Source organism: Esox lucius, chromosome 19 (genome assembly GCF_011004845.1).
Source record: "Esox lucius isolate fEsoLuc1 chromosome 19, fEsoLuc1.pri, whole genome shotgun sequence".
Classification (NCBI taxonomy): Eukaryota; Metazoa; Chordata; class Actinopteri; order Esociformes; family Esocidae; genus Esox; species Esox lucius.
The window spans coordinates 2542537-2564983 of NC_047587.1; the positions used below are offsets into that span (position 1 = coordinate 2542537).

Genomic DNA, 22447 nt, shown 5'->3' on the forward strand with positions numbered 1-22447 from the left:
ATTTATTTCATGACATTTTATTAGAAAGGTGGATAACACAAAAAATTGATACAATAATACAGAATATGTATCCAGCAACACGAGGAATATCTTTACAAATTACAGGATCAGAGGACAAAAAGGAGGAAAACGAGCAGTGATTAAAAAGTAGAAAGGAAAAATAAGTACTGATATTTTTAAGACAAATGCATATTAACCCCTTCCATACATCTTCTATACCCAAACTCCTGCTATAGAGAGAATATAGACTCCTTATACTGAGCCATCTGTTTAGAGCAAGGCCAATGCATTTTTCTGCATTATAATGCATTTACACAACACTATAACATCCTATGACAGGCGTGTTAGCCTCCATTGACATTACATAGGGAGTATTTAAAGCCTAAAATGTCTAGAATAAGAACAGTATTCTGAATCTAAAAGTTGGCCCAACTCCACATATGTGGCTCAGCCTTGTATATTGTTTCACGCTAGCATCGTAAAACCAGTTCCAAATAGAGAACTTGACTCAGAAACAGACTTGGACCATCTCAATGTGGTCTTAACTCTAAAACGTGGCAGTTTCCCAGACCAAGATTCACAAGGGAATATTGGTATTTATAAATCCCAGACTAGGCTTAATGGTGTAGTAGTGTGAAGCAGACCCCTAAATCCGATCTTGGGTCAGTTTAGGATTTTTCCTCACTAATGGCTGCGTATTGGATTAGGGGAGGGAAACCTGATACTAGATCTGTGCCTACGGGGCCCAAAGTGAAACCTGTGTTGGGTCGGGAGGGAGAAATGTAGTCCTAATGTGAACTTCCTGTCATAGACAGGAAGATGGATGACAATCTGAACAAAAATAAAAGTCCCCCTTCAAAGCTGCCAGGTGTCACATCACTTCCTTTAAAATAGTCTATGATTTGTATTAAAATAGATGAACATGCACCCTTCACAGTGACAGGGTAAGAAAGGCTCCCCAAGCTGATAGGCGGGGATCAGTCTATATAGACTGAATAGACAATTACTAGAAGGAACTGTGACTTTAATGGGAACATCCAATCTAGTAGTTAGGCTGTATTTCCATGGCTATAGACCTCTGCATTCATGTGTCAGGAATGTGGAATTCTCCTGATCCTGACACACGGCATATAAGATTTATTTCTAGTATACTCTAGTTACTCTTTATTTCTTGCATCACTAGCTATGCATATGTAAGTACTACAACTTGCCTGTTGAGGCCCCAGTAAACATCCTCCTGTATTCTCCGCATTCAGGACAGCAAAGCAACATTTTGCAAATGTAATAGTGAAAAAGAACATCCCAATGAGCAACAGAGTTTTTCACAATGGTTCTTAAAAAAATGAAAACGTATATAACGGCACTAAAATAATAATTTGTTTCAACACATGATACCAGGTGAATGTCTGACCAGGCCTCTGGTCAATGTACCAGTGAACACAGTCAATGTCGGATGAAACCAGTAACTGCCCTCAATCTATACCGAACCTTTCATGACCCTTGGGCCAAGAAGTTATTCAGAACGTATTCAGAACAGCTGCTGGATTTTCCCAACTGTATGGCGGTTTGCTTTCTTTCCTGAGAAGTTCCTGCTGTGGAGATGAGAGGTTTTCATCCGACAGCAACGATACAGATATCAAATGCAGATTTACACCTGGCAGTGGAGTGCATCGTGCTACAATTAATACGAACACGTTCTGCATTATTGCTTCTCTGAATAAAACCAAATGCCACTTTCGCTTTTATGGTAAGAGCTCGTAAAAAAAGAGCTGTCCACCTCATTCTGGTACCCAACCATTTCAAACAACGACTAGAACTGACATGGGGTACACAGAAATACATGGAAACATCGGAAATCATAAATACATCAAATCAAACACTTTGTAGAAAGCTCAAAATAACAGTTTTAACCATGCCTAAAATCATGTTTCCTCTTTTTCTGACAATACAAACAGACAACATTTCATTTATGCTTAACTAGTTAACTACAGTTAATGTGCAGGCGTGATTACGAGTTAATTACCCAGCGCTAAAACGGTATGACTGTTGAGGACCATAATGCCCAGTGAATTCTCAGACGTTCAAAAGGACCATTCAGTAGGTTATTATCCACTAAATACTACTGCTGAGAAGAAAGTGCAGAACAGTGTGTGAGGTGAAATCATAAGTCTGTTGAAGGAGTTGATCGTCTCTGACACTGGCATACAACAAGAACATAATGTGTGTCTGTTGTGTGTGTGTGTTGTAATAAGTGTACCTAGGACACACTGGAACAGCGCAGGCTGGGGGAGCCCATCTGTGTCAGTACCTTATCCAGCCACTGGAGGGGGCCATTGAGGTGAAGCTCGATCCAGCAGGGGGTGCTGGTGACCGTCTGGCGTCTGGGGAGGAAGGCACGTGAGGGGAATGAGAAAGACAAACGAGAGGCGCGGAAAACCATTTAGTTGCTACAACCCCACCCCCCGTAAGCAGTATATTTGGTACAACCCCCCCCCCGTAAGCAGTATATTTGGTACAACCCCACCCCCCCGTAAGCAGTATATTTGGTACAACCCCACCCCGTAAGCAGTATAATTGGTACAACCCCACCCCGTAAGCAGTATAATTGGTACAACCCCACCCCCATAAGCACAACAAAACAAGCTGGTTGATCACCAACCAGAAAAGCCTTTAGCAGCCCCATCCTAATTCCATGACATTTGATCAACCTGTTTTCAGGATGCATGTTAAGTCTTTATTAGGTTTTTCTGAGTAACATGTTGAGTTGAGTGATGGGGTTAATGGAGATTAACTGGAGAGGTAAGTTGAGTTTAAGTAACATTTGGAACCTGCATTTTTGTTTCAAACATTGTCCTACTGTTTGTTCGTTTTGTATCCTGGTTCTAGACAGTCTGTTAGTTTGGAATCCTGGTTCTAGACAGTCTGTTAGTTTGGAATCCTGGTTCTAGACAGTCTGTTAGTTTGGAATCCTGGTTCTAGACAGTCTGTTAGTTTGGAATCCTGGTTCTAGACAGTCTGGCCTGCTGGTTTTTGGGACGTGACCCATGGCATTGAGGCGGCTGATTATAGAGGGAATCCCCTTCTGAGTGCTGCTGGCCTGAATGCCTTTATCCCCGCAGGCCCACATTCCTCCCGTTAATCAACTCTCTCCCGCTGTCTCACACCCACCACATCCTCTCTCTATATACCCTGCTGTCTCACACCCACCACATCCTCTCTCTATATATACCCTGCTGTCTCACACCCACCACATCCTCTCTCTATATATACCCTGCTGTCTCACACCCACCACATCCTCTCTCTATATACCCTGCGTGTGGAAATGAAGGACCCAATACAACCTCTCTAGGTTAACCAGACAACCATTCAATGAGTCAGAGCCCATCACTGCAGGACTCTATGGGAGGGCCAGGAGACATAAGTCGGTTCTGTCATTGAGTCACAGCTTTCTAAAATTTTAGCTTGGGTTCCTTCAGGTGAAGTCTCTTAAAGGAGGGGACCAGAGCAGAATGGGGCCTCATCCTGTATTCTCTTTCTCTCTGTCAGGTCAAACAAACCAGGGCCAGAGGATCCATCCAAACCGGACAACAATAAGATCCACCAGCCCCAGAGAACTGCTGTCCTCACAACTCCTTCATCAAAGTCAATCACAATGAGGGTTCTCCTCTGAGAAGATGAGGAAGAGGAGGAAGAGGAGGACATGCCTAGAGGGTGAATATAGGAAGAGGGTCCTTAGGAAAGAGTTTCAGTCCCAATGTACCCTGTGACAAGAGAGGGAGACAACCTCTTTGGAGATGGTGGTGTGTCTGTGATGTCTCCTCTCTCCCTCCTCTCCTCCCCCTCCAGGAGAGGTCCGGGTCAGCCCCCCCCCCCCCCCCCACGGAACCCCCACAAACACCAAACCACTCTGCAAAGGCCATGTTTCTCAGTGTGTGTGGGACAGAGACTAACCTGTACTCTGCTCCCCATGATTTGAAGATCATGACTAACCTGTACTCTGCTCCCCATGATTTGAAGATCATGACTAACCTGTACTCTGCTCCCCATGATTTGAAGATCATGACTAACCTGTACTCGGCTCCCCATGATTTGAAGATCATGACTAACCTGTACTCGGCTCCCCATGATTTGAAGATCATGACTAACCTGTACTCTGCTCCCCATGATTTGAAGATCATGACTAACCTGTACTCTGCTCCCCATCCCTTGACAAAGCTCATGCGGATGGTACACATCCTGGTAAGCTGGTAGACGGCCTCGAAGCCCTGGTTCACTGACTGGGCCAGCAGGGCAGCAAACTCCTGGTTATTGAAGATCTTCAGGTTACATCCTGGAGGAGAGGGGAGGTGTAGAAGAGGAGAGGAGTAGAGGAAATTTGGTAGATGACCTCAGGTTTGACCGGCTAGGCCAACCAAGCTGTAGATTCCTGGTTATTGAAGATACTTAAGTTCAAGATATTCATTCACTCTGGACTTCAAATGTTTTCTGTCTCTTGGGCTCTGGTTCTACAGCACTGTGTCCATTGAAGACAGTCAGTAATCAGCAAATTAATCATGCATCAGTTCTAGACCTCAATCTGTTTCTGTCTGAACGTGGACATAGTGATGAGGTCTACACGGATGCCATTTGAATCCCACCTGACAGGAAGATGGTGCAGAAAGACAGAAGGGATGAACAACAGACAGTGTGTCTGGGGAGTCAGGGACAGTGACACTACACACGCTTTGTCATGACAACTGAACAGGCTGTGTTAAAGGGGAAGAACAACAGTCTAAATGGGATCAGTCTTGGTCTGAGCACCTTGGCTGAAGCCCTGTTGAGCCCGCCAGGCCATTTCTCAAATGTCCACCAGATGAAAAACTTCCTGGACATTTTTTGGACAACTTCGCTCTAAAGCCACTTGGTTACTACCACTCCTTAAAAAAGTGGCAAAGACACTGCCCCTTGAGGTAAAGAAACATGGCCAGTAACCAGTAGTTTTCACATTTTAACAGAGGATGTCTTAGTTGTGCAATTTTAAATCTAACTAAGATGTTTGGTGAACAAACAGTTGTCTGGTTGGAAGACAAACAATTCTTGAGATCTCTGAAATAGTCCCCACTCTTACTGGAAATAGTGACGTGTGTGTTTGTGCTTGTGGCTGTGTGTTGACGTGTGTGTGAGTGTGTGTGCTGACGTGTGTGTTTGTGGGCTTGTGTGTTGATTTGTGTGTGTTGACGTGTGTGAGTGTGTGTGTTGACGTGTGTGTGTATACCTGGAGGTATCTTACAGACAGTGGCTGGATGCCATCCATATCTCTGGTTACAGTTGGGACTCTGGACAAAGATGGCGCTGTCACTGAGACACTCTGCAAACACCTCTCCTCCAATGTAGTACAGACGCACTCCACGCCCTGAAGACACCAGCACAGGGATTACAATGCACAGGGATTACAATGCACAGGGATTACAATGCACAGGGATTACAATGCACAGGGATTACAATGCACAGGGATTACAATGCACAGGGATTACAATGCACAGGGTACAGCATGGAAGACTCACCCAGTGGAAAAGCTCGATTTTCTGGCTTAGGTTTAAGGTAAAAGTTTAGGGCTAGTCATTAGGCCTGGGTTAAGTTTAGGTATAAAGTTATTTTGGTTAAGGTTAGGGAAATTATTTTTGGTTTTGGGACCCCCACAAGGTTGGTAATACTGGAGTGTGTGCGTACAGGGTTGAACATTAACAGTAGCCCGCTGGCCCAGGGTCAGTAAGACATAACGTCGGGCCAGTGCTCAAATAAAGTCTGTGGTGCGTTGCATCATATTTGTGTAAAGAGCAATTGCTTGTATCAGCTTTCATGTCTCATATCACATGCAAATCTGTGGTATAAATCATTATTCTGATGATATAATATTTACATACTATATTTTGTAAAATACAATTATATAATGTTTTTTAAATTCAGATCGGGCCATTAAAAATACAGTCTGGGCCAGTAGATATCAGACTAACTGGCCCGTTGGACCCTGTTGTGTGTGCATGCACATACCTATGTGCCTGCGCGTGAGCTCCACGGCTGCGTTGCGGTTGACATTGGAGAGGAGTCCCAGACAGAAACGCTCTGAGTTGGAGGGGTCGGTGAATCCGTCCACGGTGAGAGACGGCTGGGAGGCGTGGAAGGTCTCGCCCACCCGCTGGTTCAGCTCATAGTAGGAGATGGAGCACCAGAACGCCGATTCGCTGTAGGTCACCGGCTGGAGATCTGGAGGGGCGGGGCAAAGAGGGGTGGAGAGGAAGGGGAAGGAAATATGGAGACGAGGATACTGGATGTTATTAGATGTGTCTCAGCCAATACAAACAGGACAACCCATCTAATCTACTAAACTAGGATTATAAATCCTGTCAACTGCTGTGTGCCTCTTTCCTGTGAGTCAATCAGCCTGATATAAGATCAACCCAGTAAACCACCAAAACTCAGGACGGAACCAGTTAACCAGCCCAATATACGACCAAACCAGTCAACCACCAAAACTCAGGACTGAACCAGCAACCGGCCCAACTTGGGATCTAACCAATCAACCGGCCCAACTCGGGATAGAACTAGTAAACTGGCCCAGGTCAGAATCTTACCAATCAACCAGTCCAAATAGGAATCAAACCAGACAACCAGCCTCAATCAGGTTCAAACCAGTCAACTAGCCACACTCAGGTTCAAACCAGACAGCCAGCCTCACTCAGGTTTAAACCAGGCAACCAGCCTCACTCAGGTTTAAACCAGGCAACCAGCCTCACTCAGGTTTAAACCAGGCAACCAGCCTCACTCAGGTTTAAACCAGGCAACCAGCCTCACTCAGGTTTAAACCAGTCAACCAGCCTAATTCAGGTTCAAACCGGTCAAGCAGCTGAAACTCAGGATCACACCAATCACCCCTTAGCTGGTCAGCAAGTCACGTGAGAAGCAGGCATATTGTACAATGCATCCCACACAGATTAATGATCCAGCAACAGGATGTTATCTTTGTTAGATTATATGTCTGTCTCTAAAGGTAACCAAACGGGAGATAAAGATACCTTTGTTGACTGTTTCGTCACAGTCAGGCAAGGACGTCACACACACACACACCCCTTTACCCTAATGCTCCTGCCCAATTCTGAATGGCAGTCACAGAAGCATGGCATTTAATGTCTTCCAGAGACACAGAAGCATGGCATTTAATGTCTTCCAGAGTCACAGAAGCATGGCATTTAATGTCTTCCAGAGTCACAGAAGCATGGCATTTAATGTCTTCCAGAGTCACAGAAGCATGGCATTTAATGTCTTCCAGATTCACAGAAGCATGACATTTAATCTCTTCCAGATTCACAGAAGCATGGCATTTAATGTCTTCCAGAGTCACAGAAGCATGACATTTAATGTCTTCTAGAGTCACAGAAGCATGGCATTTAATGTCTTCCAGAGTCACAGAAGCATGACATTTAATGTCTTCCAGATTCACAGAAGCATGGCGTTTAATGTCTTCCAGAGTCACAGAAGCATGACATTTAATGTCTTCCAGATTCACAGAAGCATGGCATTTAATCTCTTCCAGATTCACAGAAGCATGGCATTTAATGTCTTCTAGAGTCACAGAAGCATGGCATTTAATGTCTTCCAGATTCACAGAAGCATGACATTTAATGTCTTCCAGAGTCACAGAGGCATGGCATTTAATGTCTTCCAGAGTCACAGAAGCATGACATTTAATGTCTTCCAGAGTCACAGAAGCATGACATTTAATGTCTTCCAGAGTCACAGAAGCATGACATTTAATGTATTCCAGAGTCACAGAGGCATGACATTTAATGTCTTCCAGAGTCACAGAAGCATGACATTTAATGTCTTCCAGAGTCACAGAAGCATGGCATTTAATGTCTTCCAGAGTCACAGAAGCATGACATTTAATGTATTCCAGAGTCACAGAGGCATGGCATTTAATGTCTTCCAGAGTCACAGAAGCATGACATTTAATGTCTTCCAGAGTCACAGAAGCATGACATTTAATGTATTCCAGAGTCACAGAAGCATGACATTTAATGTCTTCCAGAGTCACAGAAGCATGACATTTAATGTCTTCCAGAGTCACAGAAGCATGACATTTAATGTCTTCCAGAGTCACAGAAGCATGACATTTAATGTCTTCCAGAGTCACAGAAGCATGGCATTTAATGTCATCCAGAGTCACTGGTACGACTTCACTGTGGGCTGAACACCTAACCTTCCAGTGGACAGTTTAACGGCCTCAGAGTGCCTGTTCATCTCCTTAGCGACAGTCTAACAGCCTCTGTGCAGGACTCTGGGTGCCTGGTTGTCTCCATGGCGACAGTCTAACTGCCTCTGCTCCGGTCACGATCAAACAGAGTAGATAATCATCATCATCACACCGCTGTCCTCAATCTCATTCACTCAAACCCAGAGGAAGGCAAAGTACCCAGAAAATGACCCTCTCAAATCCTGCAGATTATGATTTTATCCACTTTCCATAATCCAATATGAGCAGGTATTTAGAGTGGTATAATGATGGTGATGGTGATTATGGTGTCTGTCAGTGGGGACGTCATTCTGCCGTCACCCAGCCGTCAGTCACCCAGCCAGCCCGTCAGTCACACAGCCAGGCGGTCAGTCACACAGCCCGTCAGTCACACAGCCAGGCGGTCAGTCACACAGCCCGTCAGTCACACAGCCAGCCCGTCAGTCACACAGCCAGCCCGTCAGTCACACAGCCAGCCCGTCAGTCACCCAGCCAGCCTGTCAGTCACACAGCCCGTCAGTCACACAGCCCGTCAGTCACACAGCCAGCCCGTCAGTCACACAGCCCGTCAGTCACACAGCCAGCCCGTCAGTCACACAGCCCGTCAGTCACCCAGCCAGCCCGTCAGTCACACAGCCCGTCAGTCACACAGCCAGCCCGTCAGTCACACAGCCCGTCAGTCACCCAGCCAGCCCGTCAGTCACACAGCCCGTCAGTCACCCAGCCCGTCAGTCACCCAGCCAGGCCGTCAGTCATACAGACAGGCCGGCTACATGACTCACGGTCTCCAGGAGGGAGCCAACGACCTTAGAAATCAAAGCTCTTCACACACCAGGTCTTGAAAAGATGGAAGGTTCAAACCAGACTGAATGAATGAAAAAAAAGGATGAACCAGCCTCACTCAGGTTAAAACCAGTCAACCAGCCTCACTCAGGTTAAAACCAGTCAACCAGCCTCACTCAGGTTAAAACCAGTCAACCAGCCTCACTCAGGTTAAAACCAGTCAACCAGCCTCACTCAGGTTAAAACCAGTCAACCAGCCTCACTCAGGTTAAAACCAGTCAACCAGCCTCACTCAGGTTAAAACCAGTCAACCAGCCTCACTCAGGTTCAGGCTCTTCACACACCAGGTCTTGAACAGATCTACATTGACCCGCCTTGGCCTTTGCAGCAGGTCACAGATTAACACACTGTGTAATGAGAGGTGTTTGACGGCTGACAGTTGATAGTGGAGAACCTTGGTTACCTCTGATCCTTACCTAGGTTAGTGCTGTGTGCTGGAGAGGCGGGATCTGGTGACAGACTGCTAGGTGAACCTATGGAGAGAAACACGGGAGAGGGTCAGGATACACGTGTGTGTGTGTGTACAGTATGTATATGTGTGTGTGGGTGTGTATGAACTGTGTGTGCTGTACTGTATGTACTCTGTGTGTGTGTGTGTTCTGACCTGTGTCCATGCTGTTGTTGAGATGGTGGTCGCTAGTCTCTCCATCCTCGCTCAGATATCCTGGAGGAGGTGTTTCTGCAACACACAGGAAGCACAACTTTACCACAAAACTCGACAGTCCACCCCTTACAGGAACTGACACAACCCTTTCAGGAACTGACATAACAGTGTGTCTGACACACCCCTTTTAAGAACTGATACCCCAATGTTCCCGACTACACGCTCAAAACAGGAAATTACATCACTGTAACCAGTTATAGTTACATCAAAGCCTCACACCACATGATCAATACAATGTGTATTAAGTTAATATAGTTTGTTAAGCTATGTCGATAGTTTATGAAGTTCATTCTACTAAGTTTACACAGTTCAGGAAGCAAAGTTCAAATAGTTCAGTAAAGATGCAGTCTGGGACTTAAACCTCCCAGTCTGAGCTGGGTGTTTAATATGTTCTTTATATTTAAATCATCTAGAAGTAGGATCACTTTCACGCCTCGATTAGCCATCACATTTCCAGTTTGAAAGCGAGTGACTTTGATGACAGGGGGCACACATCAGGACAAGTATGACAGTGTGAATGTTCAGGGACCTGAATTGGCTCGACAGGAACGCATCTTTAAGCTGGCACACCTCAGTTGACATTATTAAGCCACTTCCTCTGGGGCTGCTGGGTGATTCATGAAGAAACACTTGTTATGTCTGAGTGTTGTGTATTTAATATTTGTCTAGACGCTTTTTATGAACGGAGCTGTCACAAGTCCAATAAATACACACATAAATGTTTCCACTGTTCATTTCCTACCTGGTATGTAGTTGCTCTGTGGTTCGATGCCAGCAGGGAAGTTGGTGTTCTCTGGGATGGAGTTACTGTAATCATCGAGCGGAGGGAACTCTGTTGGGAAGTCTGTGTGTCTGGGAACCAAGACAGGAGGGAGGACTGGACAGACGAGAAAGAAGGAAAGTGAAGAGAGAAATAGAGAAATGAAAGACAGAGTGAGAGTTTATAGACAAAGACAGAGAAAGAGTGGGGCGGGGGGGGGCAGATGGTTTAGCAATCCATGTCCAACAATCTAATGATATGTTAAGCACTAACTGTCCAGTTAACTGTCCCACAATGACATTATTTGCATAGACAGTTGATGCTGCTTTGCTCCAATGCGCTTCAAAACACAATGTAACAATGTCAGAGCTTTCAGAAAAACGTTGAATAAAAAAAAGAGGTGGCAAAAAAGAGGTATACGTATATAGTGTCATGTGTCAGGCAACCTGTAAAAACCAGCGGTCATAGAATGCATGACTGGTCTGACAGTTGCCGCACTCTGATCATTGACGTGTTCCCTCTGCCGTGAACCCCCAAAGTGTGGATCCGGGGGCAACTCGCTCTGCTCACTGGGAAGCCAAGAGAGATGCCACAGTGAAAACTGCAACGTAACGCAATTCAGGCATTATAGAGTCAAGACACTGTCTTGCAAAGAAACATTATTTTCGTTGCCTAGTTGGATTGCCTGAAATTATTTAACAAACAACAGCTGAACATTTGGAGTTATATGTGGACTGGATCTTATATTTAGGTGACAACAGAATTTGCCTTGCGTACCTCAAACATTATTTGGATATTATCCTTCATTTGAAAATTATTTTGCAATAATTTCTCATGAAAAGTAGTCAGTTTATTTACACCTTTTCTCCTCCATTCCCAATTTCGTAATGCCCTACAGTGGGGAGAACAAGTATTTGATACACTGCCGATTTTGCAGGTTTTCCTACTTAAAAAGCATGTAGAGGTCTGTAATTTCTATCATAGGTACACTTCAACTGTGAGAGACAGATTCAACAAAAATCCAGAAAATCACATTGTATGATTTTTAAATAATCAATTTGTATTGTATTTGATCACCTATCAACCAGTAAGAATTCCGGCTCTCACAGACCTGTTAGTTTTTCTTTAAGAAGCCCTCCTGTTCTCCACTCATTACCTCTTTTAACTGCACCTGTTTGAACTTGTTACTTGTATAAAAGACACTTGTCCACACACTCAATCAAACATACTCCAACCTCTCCACAATTGCCAAGACCAGAGAGCTGTGTAAGAACATCAGGGATAAAATGATAGACCTGCACAAGGCTGGGATGGTCTACAGGACAATAGGCAAGCAGCTTGGTGAGAAGGCAACAACTGTTGGCGCAATTATTAGAAAATGGAAGAAGTTCTAGATTACGGTCAATCTCCCTCGTTCTGGGGCTCCATGCAAGATCTCACCTCGTGGGGCATCAATGATCATGAGGAAGGTGAGGGATCAGCCCAGAACTACACGGCAGGACCTGGTCAATGACCTGAAGAGAGCTGCGACCACAGTCTCAAAGAAAACCATTAGTAACACACTACGCCATCATGGATTAAAATCCTGCAGCGCACGCAAGGTCCCCCTGCTCAAGCCAGCGCATGTCCAGGCCCGTCTGAAGTTTGCCAATGACCATCTGGATGATCCAGAGGAGGAATGGGAGAAGGTCATGTGGTCTGTTGAGACAAAAATTGAGCTTTTTGGTCTAAACTTTTTGGTCTAAACACTTGCCATGTTTGGAGGAAGAAGGATGAGTACAACCCCAAGAACACCATCCCAACCGTGAAGCATGGAGGTGGAAACATCATTCTTTGGGGATGCTTTTCTGCAATGGGGACAGGATGACTGCACCGTATTGAGGGGTGGATGGATGGGGCCATGTATCGCGAGATCTTGGCCAACATTCTCCTTCCCACTGTAAGAGCTTTGAAGATGGGTCGTGGCTGGGTCTTCCAGCATGACAATGACTCGAAACACACAGCCAGGGCAACTAAGGAGTGGCTCCGTAAGAAGCATCTCAAGGTCCTGGAGTGGCCTAGCCAGTCTCCAGACCTGAACCCAATAGAAAATCTTTGGAGGGAGCTGAAAGTCCGTATTGCCCAGCGACAGCCCCGAAACCTGAAGGATCTGGCGAAGGTCTGTATGGAGGAGTGGGCCAAAATCCCTCCTGCAGTGTGTGCAAACCTGGTCAAGAACTACAGGAAACGTATGATCTCTGTAATTGCAAAATGTTTCTGTACCAAATATTAAGTTCTGCTTTTCTGATGTATCAAATACTTATGTCATGCAATAAAATGCTAATTAATTACTTAAAAATCATACAATGTGATTTTCTGGATTTTTGTTTTAGATTCCGTCACTCACAGTTGAAGAGCACCTATGATAAAAATGACAGACCTCTAAATGCTTTGTAAGTGGGAAAACCTGCAAAATCGGCAGTGTATCAAATACTTGTTCTTCCCACTGTATATGTGATTATTTGTCATGCCTTGTCACTGGAACAATCAGCAGGCTCATGGGAGACCACTATGCTATTCCAGGGGTCCCGCAACTCAACTTTCTTAAAACTTCAGCCCTGGTGAATAGATTAATATTTTAAAATATTTCTAAAACGTCTCCTACATCTGCCATTGCCATTACCAAGGTTTTCATTGTAGACTTCATTGTTAAATTAACCTGGTTAAACGGAAAACCGCCTTGTGGCTTTTTTCATTTTCTATTTCCTAGATTCTACACATCCACCGACCTGGCCTTCTTCCTGAAATGCAGATTCCCGAACTCTGATTCGCTTTGAGGAGTGAAGACAAGCTCAAGGACATTACAGATGTGTGCAGACAGATGTGTCGTGCACTCGCTCCCTGTCAGACAGATGTGTCATGGACTCGCTCCCTGTCAGACATATGTGTCGCGGACTCGCTCCCTGTCAGACAGATGTGTGGACTTGCTCCCTGTCAAACAGATGTGTGGACTTGCTGCCTGTCAGATACAGTGGATGTAAAAGTCTACACACCCCTGTGAAAATGCCAGGTTTTTGTGATGTAAAAAAATTGACTAAGATAAATCACTTTTCTCAGAACTTTTTCCACTTTTAATGTGACCTATAATGTGAACAATTCAATTGAAAAATAAACTGAAATCTTCAAGGGGAAAAAATGAAAAATAAAAACCTTACAATAACCTGGTTGCATAAGTGTGCACACCCTCTTATAACTGAGGATGTGGCTATGTTCAGAATTAACCAATGACATTCAAATTCATGTTAAATAGAAGTCATTACACACCTGATTAATCAAAGTGACTCTGATTAATCACAAATAAAGTTCAGCTGTTCTAGTAGGATTTTCGTGACATTTTCTTAGTTGCATCTCAGAGCTAAAGCCATGGTCTGCAGAGAGCTTCCAAAGCATCAGAAGGATCTCATTGTTGAAAGATATCAGTCAGGAGAAGGGTACAAAATTATTTACAAAGCATTAGATACCATGGAACACAGTGAAGACAATCATCATCAAGTGAAGAAAATATGGCACAACAGAGATAAACCAAGAACTGGACGTCCCTCCAAAATCGATGAAAACATGAGAAGAAAACTGGTCAGGGAGGCTTCCAAGAGGCACTGCAGGAATTTCTGGCATATACTGGCTGTGTGCTACATGTGACAACAATCTCCTGTATTCGTCATGTGAATGGGCTATGGGGCAGGGTGGCAAAACAGAAGCCTTTTCTTACAAAGAAAAACATCCAAGCCCGGCTGAAGTTTGCAAAAACAAACATCAAATCCCCCAAAAGCATGTAGGAAAATGTGTTATGGTCTGATGAAACCAAGGTTGAACATTCTGGCCATAATTCCAAAAGGTATGTTTGGCGCAAAAACAACACTGCACATCACCCAAAGAACACCATACCCACAGTGAAGCATGGTGGTGGAAGCATCATGCTTTGGGGCTGTTTTTCTTCAGCTGGAACCGGGGCCTTAGTCAGAGTTGAGGGAATTATGAACAGTTCCAAATACCAGGCCATTTTGGCAACAAAACCTTCAGGCGTCCATTAGAAATCTGAAAATGAAGAGGAGGTTCACCTTTCAGCACGACAACGACCTAAAGCATACATCCAAATCCACAAAAGCATGGCTTCACCAGAAGAAGATTAACATTTTGGAATGGCCCAGCCGATGCACAGACCTGATTCCAATTTAACATCTGTGGGGTGATCTGAAGAGGGCTGTAAACAGGAGATATCCTCACAATCTGACAGATTTGGAGTGCTTTTGCAAAGAAGAGTGGGGAAATATTGTCAAGATGTGCCATGCTAATAGACTCCTACCCAAAAAGATCGAGTGCTGTAATAAAATCAAAAGGAGCTTCAACAAAGTACTAGTTTAAGGGTGTGCACACTTATGCAACCAGGTTATTGTGAGTTTTTTATTTTTTATTTTACCCCCTCAAAGATTTCAGTTTGTTTTTCAATTTAATTGTTCACATTATAGGTCACATTATAGGTGGATAAAGTTCTGACATGATTTATCTTTGTCTCATTGTTTTACATCACAAGAACATGGCATTTCAATAGGGGTGTGTAGAATTTTTCTATTCACTGTAAATGTGTCGTGGAGTCACTCCCTGTCAGACAGAAGTGTCGTGGACTCACTCCCTGTCAACTCCCTGTCAGACAGATGTGTCGTGGACTCACTCCCTGTCAACTCCCTGTCAGACAGAAGTGTTGTGGACTCATTCACAGTCAGACAGAAGTGTCATGAACACACTCCCTGTCAGACAGAAGTGTCGTGGACTCACTCCCTGTCAACTCCCTGTCAGACAGATGTGTCGTGGACTCACTCCCTGTCAACTCCCTGTCAGACAGAAGTGTTGTGGACTCATTCACAGTCAGACAGAAGTGTCATGGACACACTCCCTGTCAGACAGAAGTGTCGTGGACACACTCCCTGTCAGACAGAAGTGTCGTGGACTCACTCCCTGTCAACTCCCTGTCAGACAGATGTGTCGTGGACTCACTCCCTGTCAACTCCCTGTCAGACAGAAGTGTTGTGGACTCATTCACAGTCAGACAGAAGTGTCATGGACACACTCCCTGTCAGACAGAAGTGTCGTGGACACACTCCCTGTCAGACAGAAGTGTCGTGGACTCACTCCCTGTCAACTCCCTGTCAGACAGATGTGTCGTGGACTCACTCCCTGTCAACTCCCTGTCAGACAGAAGTGTTGTGGACTCATTCACAGTCAGACAGAAGTGTCATGGACACACTCCCTGTCAGACAGAAGTGTCGTGGACACACTCCCTGTCAGACAGAAGTGTCGTGGACTCACTCCCTGTCAACTCCCTGTCAGACAGATGTGTCGTGGACTCACTCCCTGTCAACTCCCTGTCAGACAGAAGTGTTGTGGACACACTCCCTGTCAGACAGATGTGTCGTGGACTCACTCCCTGTCAACTCCCTGTCAGACAGAAGTGTTGTGGACACACTCCCTGTCAGACAGAAGTGTCGTGGACTCACTCCCTGTCAACTCCCTGTCAGACAGATGTGTCGTGGACTCACTCCCTGTCAACTCCCTGTCAGACAGATGTGTCGTGGACTCACTCCCTGTCAACTCCCTGTCAGACAGAACTGTTGTGGACACACTCCCTGTCAGACAGATGTGTCGTGGATTCACTCCCTGTCAACTCCCTGTCAGACAGAAGTGTTGTGGACACACTCCCTGTCAGACAGAAGTGTCGTGGACTCACTCCCTGTCAACTCCCTGTCAGACAGATGTGTCGTGGACTCACTCCCTGTCAACTCCCTGTCAGACAGATGTGTCGTGGACTCACTCCCTGTCAACTCCCTGTCAGACAGATGTGTCGTGGACTCACTCCCTGTCAACTCCCTGTCAGACAGATGTGTCGTGGACTCACTCCCTGTCAACTCCCTGTCAGACAGAACTGTTGTGGACACACTCCCTGTCAGACAGATGTGTCGTGGATTCACTCCCTGTCAACTCCCTGTCAGACAGAAGTGTTGTGGACACACTCCCTGTCAGACAGAAGTGTCGTGGACTCACTCCCTGTCAACTCCCTGTCAGACAGATGTGTCGTGGACTCACTCCCTGTCAACTCCCTGTCAGACAGATGTGTCGTGGACTCACTCCCTGTCAACTCCCTGTCAGACAGAAGTGTTGTGGACACACTCCCTGTCAGACAGAAGTGTCGTGGACTCACTCCCTGTCAACTCCCTGTCAGACAGATGTGTCGTGGACTCACTCCCTGTCAACTCCCTGTCAGACAGATGTGTCGTGGACTCACTCCCTGTCAGCTCCCTGTCAGACAGAAGTGTTGTGGACACACTCCCTGTCAGACAGATGTGTCGTGGATTCACTCCCTGTCAACTCCCTGTCAGACAGAAGTGTTGTGGACACACTCCCTGTCAACTCCCTGTCAGACAGATGTGTCGTGGACTCACTCCCTGTCAACTCCCTGTCAGACAGATGTGTCGTGGACTCACTCCCTGTCAACTCCCTGTCAGACAGATGTGTCGTGGACTCACTCCCTGTCAACTCCCTGTCAGACAGAAGTGTTGTGGACACACTCCCTGTCAGACAGATGTGTCGTGGACTCACTCCCTGTCAACTCCCTGTCAGACAGATGTGTCGTGGACTCACTCCCTGTCAACTCCCTGTCAGACAGAAGTGTTGTGGACACACTCCCTGTCAGACAGATGTGTCGTGGATTCACTCCCTGTCAACTCCCTGTCAGACAGAAGTGTTGTGGACACACTCCCTGTCAGACAGAAGTGTCGTGGACTCACTCCCTGTCAACTCCCTGTCAGACAGATGTGTCGTGGACTCACTCCCTGTCAACTCCCTGTCAGACAGATGTGTCGTGGACTCACTCCCTGTCAACTCCCTGTCAGACAGATGTGTCGTGTACTCACTTGGTGTCTCGACACGCTGGTAGTGGTATGGGTTGACACACACCTCGTCCTTCTTGGAGTGGAAGGCAAACTCACACAGCTCCACAGCCCTCAGCTCGTGGTGAGACTGGAGGTCCGGCCAACGCCAGAGACGACAGTAGATCACGTGGGGAAGACCTTTACGATGGGACACCTGAAGACGTCCATCTAAAGACCTGAAGAAGGGACAAACAGAAAGGGAGACAGGTTATCTATGTACTACGGTCCCTCTTTACAGAAGTGGTAGGTACTTTGGGCCAGCAAACGCTCTTGGTGTGTAACGTTTTTTTTCAAAGACATGGTGTAATATGGTTAGGGTTAGGATGAAGACATGGTGTAATATGGTTAGGGTTAGGATGAAGACATGGTGTAATATGGTTAGGGTTAGGATGAAGACATGGTGTAATATGGTTAGGGTTAGGATGAAGACATGGTGTAATATGGTTAGGGTTAGGATTAGGCCACCATCCGGTTCCAGCTGACCCAACGCTCCCCCTCGGAACAGACAGACCAGCCACGGCAGGCCGGAAGCCAGCCCCCTTTCTCCAACACAGCTGCCAGCCAATGTGCTGTTTGCTTATTCAGTGACTGTATTAGTGTGCGTATGAAAGGGGGTCTTTTGTGCGGCTGACATACCTGTTGCCAGAGCAACACCGCCCAGATGGTGTCTTATACCCAATGTCAACACATGGCTATATAAAAGCAGTGCGGTTTAGCCAGAGGCCAACTAATCCGGGCACCACACATCCAAAGGTAGCAAGACTGGCTGTATATGCGTGGAAAACACTGTGGGATAACAGTAAAGTCTGGTTCGCTGGACTCATGTAGTGCCTTTGGGACTGTCGCTGCTGTTACTGAATGACGATAGAGGGCTTAGCTTCAATAGTCCAAACTGAATGGTGTTGTGTGGCAGCTTTAGATTCCAGCTTCCAGGGGTCCAGCTTCCAGGGGTCCAGCTTCCAGGGGTCCAGCTTCCAGGGGTCCATGGGCTCCTTCCATACCAGCCCTTCTCCCAGCCTCCTCCTCCCATTCATTCACAGACTGCCAGACAGTTGGGTCCACATGTCTCTAATTCCTCAGTCTCTCTTTGTTTCTCTGTACCTCCCGTAGAACTAGAACACAGCCCTGATACAGGAACCAGAACAATGCCCTGACCCAGGACACAACTACGAACCCAGAACCAGAACACAGCCCTAACCTCAGAACCAGAACACAGCCCTGACCCCAGAACCAGAACACAGCCCTGACCCCAGAACCAGAACACAGCCCTGAACCCAGAACCAAAGCACAGCCCTTACCCTGGAACCAGAACACAGCCCTTACTCGGAACACAACTATGAATCCAGAACCAGAACACAGCCCTGTCCCTGAACACAGCCCTGACCCCGGAACCAGAGCACAACCCTAAAACCACAGCTCTAGTACCCAGCAAGTAGGAAAAAACTCACCTTCCATGTGGTAGATAGTGTGGATAAACTGCATCAATGCACATCAGCGTGCATGCCACCACATGTCTGTGGCCGGTTTGAGATCTGTTTCATTCTTTTGTTGACATCACCAAGCAAACAGTGAGAAAGGAGAACTCTGGGGTTTGACCTCTATTTACTGCGGCTGACGTTCAGCAAACACACATTTCCTGTTGGCTCCATTCTGAGAGCAGTAGAGTGCAACTTGACCCTGTCCTAACCTATACCCTGGCCTGAGCTAGCTGAAGCCCTTACTAACTCCGCTCTCTCCCTCTCTCATCCCAGACAGATCAGAGAAAGTGATGACAGGACAGTCCAGCAGAACAGAGCAGGCCTGTTGTCTCTCTGTCTGAGCCGGTCTGTTGGACTCAGATGGGGAGAAACCTGGCATTACAATAACCCTACCAAGCTGCAGACCGGCTGACGCTCCACCCCTTGGGTGTAGAAAGACTAACAGCTAACCACCAAACCCACAGCCGCGGCTACCGTTAGCCAACCACAGCCCCCGGAAACAGTCGGCCCTTCCCAGAGCACATGCCCAGAAACAGACTGAACATCTGGGAGTGGACTGCCATTCTTCTCAGAAACGTGTGGTTCAGCCTCAGTACTTCTGCACCTTGACACTCATAGAGAGACGTAGCAAGACACATTAACAACCCGCTGTTGGTTCACCGCTCTCAACTCCAACACTACAATGTTTACAAAGCACACAGTTAGTCACACAGGAATGTGGGGACTCCCACGTTTTCCCACTCACTCACTCTCTCTCTCTCTCTCTCTCGTCTTCCCCTTTCTGTCCTCCCTCACTCCCCCTCTCCAAACTGTTTTCCAGTCGTGTGAATGACTCAGCAGGAACACCCAGAAGCCACCCTGCCCTCAGGTCTTGGTACGTGTGTGAACCTGACTAGGCATTAGGACAACACAGTCCTGCTTACTCACACATTGACCAGGATTGGGGTAAATTCAAATTAAAGCTAGTCAAATCAGGAAAATAGCCCCCTACGCACAAAACAATGTCAAATATTTACTTGGAATTTTACTTCCAGTGTGGATGGAGCATGGAGGATGGACTACCTGCCTGTTTCAGAGGCATTTAATAGAAACTTGCAGGACGTGTGATGGGTTCCACTCAATGACCATCTATTAACTGGCTCACTAGTCCATGTTTGACATAGTGGGCCAGATTCAACTCTTAGAGATGGAAGGAGATCACCTGTGAATCTGCACGCGTATTGTGCCTGTTTCAGATGGTGCAGCACTGTTGGGACTAATATCCATGTTATAGTGGTCAATTTTCTGTATAATTAATTAACGACCCAGTTGGAGCTCCTTGATGACATGGTTGGAATTGTAATCACGTGACCAACCAGGTCAACGGGAGGGGATCAGCCAACTGATCAGCCAATGAGGTAGGAGGTTGACTTGATTAAAGTGGGGTATGGCCACACTGTACATGCACTTTGCCACAGTTACCAAGTCCTCTAGCATTCTCTATGGGTGCAATTGAAACACTTCCAAATTCCCACTGGCCTACCGTTATGTCTGAACTGATTCTAATCGTGGACGGGGGCAGGAAACAACACCACCAACGCTTTGTAAAACTAAATACTGTACTAGCTGGTCTGTCAGATTAGCTGCAGTAGCTGGGACAAAATAATGTTGTATTTCCTTTTGGTAGCTATGACGGTACTTATTATCGGTGGTTTATGACAATGTTAAGTACACACCTATGTGGTGTCACCTGCAAAGTTCCGATGTGACTATTGATGGAAAGTGCACAATAATCCAAAAGCATAGCAAGCTCAGACTCACAAATGAGCTGTTCGAATCACAGGCTAACTTCGTAGCTGTTAGGTTAGCAAGCAGTCTAGCAGCAACACAGCTGGCTAAACTAGCCACGCACGTAGTAGCTAAACCATAAACTGTAATATAGATTGTACAAGTCAATTTATGGCTATGCTATTTGTTGATCATATCATTAAGTCATATTGATTCTGATTTTAAGGATCAACCGAGTACGTAGCTAGTTACTGTTGTTGTTGCGTTTCTTGCCAGGTAAGTAACTAAAGAGTAGTAGCCAGAAGCTAGCCTAATACCAGCCCAATAATGACATTAATGACTGTAGCTGGCTAGATAGCGGTCTGGGTGTTGCAAAGGCGGCTACTGTATAGTAAATACCTCGGTATGGTAATGCATTTTGTGTTGATATTCTGGGTCGTGATGGCCTTCTCCAACTCGTCCAGCTGTCCTGTCTTCTTCAATTTCTTTACCAGACTTTTAACAGCCTTTTCACACCATTTTTCCTCCTGACCGTTAATCTGTTCGCCCTTTTTCCAGCCAAGTAGCCTCTTCACAATCGGAGGAGTGAACGGTAGTATGGACATCTCGAGAATCAGGTCAGTCCCACTCACTTTTCAGCAGTCTGCTATAAAACCTCCATCAAATACAAATGATCAGAATACAAAAATATGTGTGTAAGAAAAATGAATTGTTGTTTCAACCGACACGTTCCGGATGCAGCTCAGAGCACCTCTTCGTTCAAGTTGAAAGGTTCCCCTTCTGAAGTGCGGCTGGCGCAGACAGACGGATTCCCCTCCCCACATCCCCGTCTGTTCCTTTCTGCCCCCCCGCCTTCTTCTGTCTGGGCAGTACAAAATCCCAATCAGTCTTATACAGGCCAAACAATAACGCCAGAAATTACATTTTCTATATGTATATATAATTAGTTTCCATTCCAACATACCGGCATAATTACTGGAACAATTTGTGAGTAACATATAAACTATGAGTACATCTATTTCCTTAGGTTTTTTATTTAACCGTTATTTAACCAGCCAGGTAAGGGAAATAGATTTTCGTCTTTTAGGATAAACTTTTTTCCAGGAGCAATTTGGGTTAAGTTGCTTGTTCAGTAGCAAAAAAAAATGTGTTGCCTTATTGGCTTAAAACCAGCAACCATTCATTTACTGGACCAACACTCCGAACCCCTAAGCTAAACAGAACATTATAAAAAATACACACAAGGGAATTGACAATCAATATCAAATTACACACAGAAAATATATTGAACACATATTGCAATTCGGAACCAGGAAATATGTTTGACTGTAGTTTGTGAAGGCTGGGTCAGGATGTACTAACCTACAAACTAATGGTCTTCTCTTTCATAACCATCACCTTGTGTGGTCTTTAAATTGAGATGGCTAGTCTTTTGATCCACCTAACAGTGATATGATATGATTGCAACTTTCTAGAGATGATTGAGGTGACACCCAGACAGATGTGTGCAGACAGATGATTGAGGTGACACCCAGACAGATGTGTGCAGACAGATGATTGAGGTGACACCCAGACAGATGTGTGCAGACAGATGATTGAGGTGACACCCAGACAGATGTGTGCAGACAGATGATTGAGGTGACACCCAGACAGATGTGTGCAGACAGATGATTGAGGTGACACCCAGACAGATGTGTGCAGACA

The 22447-nt window shown here is 45.8% G+C and overlaps 1 protein-coding gene across 2 annotated transcripts; it reads right to left on the bottom strand.

Annotated features, from left to right (window-relative positions):
• Positions 1–7: 7 nt before the first annotated feature.
• On the bottom strand, positions 8–21586 carry smad3b (SMAD family member 3b). Of its 2 annotated transcripts, none has more exons than XM_029115217.2 (9): positions 21143–21586; positions 17481–17674; positions 10519–10653; positions 9717–9791; positions 9529–9585; positions 6031–6243; positions 5255–5392; positions 4186–4330; positions 8–2381 (listed from the first exon to the last, which is right to left on the bottom strand). In XM_029115217.2, exons 1-9 carry the CDS (start codon positions 21346–21348, stop codon positions 2258–2260), a joined length of 1287 nt encoding a protein of 428 aa, XP_028971050.1. In that variant the 5' UTR covers positions 21349–21586; the 3' UTR covers positions 8–2257. The 2 variants fall into 2 exon arrangements, with proteins under 2 accessions (XP_028971050.1, XP_028971051.1); XM_029115218.2 differs by lacking the exon at positions 21143–21586 and adding an exon at positions 18947–19447.
• Positions 21587–22447: the final 861 nt, after the last annotated feature.

Bases quoted from the DNA above. Each gene is read 5' to 3' on its own strand.
- smad3b (XM_029115217.2), bottom strand. From the start codon at position 21,348: ATGTCCATACTACCGTTCACTCCTCCGATTGTGAAGAGGCTACTTGGC. The intron at 10,654-17,480 runs GTGAGTACACGA...TCGTCTGTCCAG, and splicing joins CCAGCGTGTCGAGACACCAA to TCCTCCCTCCTGTCTTGGTT. The intron at 6,244-9,528 runs GTAAGGATCAGA...CCGCCCCTCCAG, and splicing joins AGCACACAGCACTAACCTAG to ATCTCCAGCCGGTGACCTAC.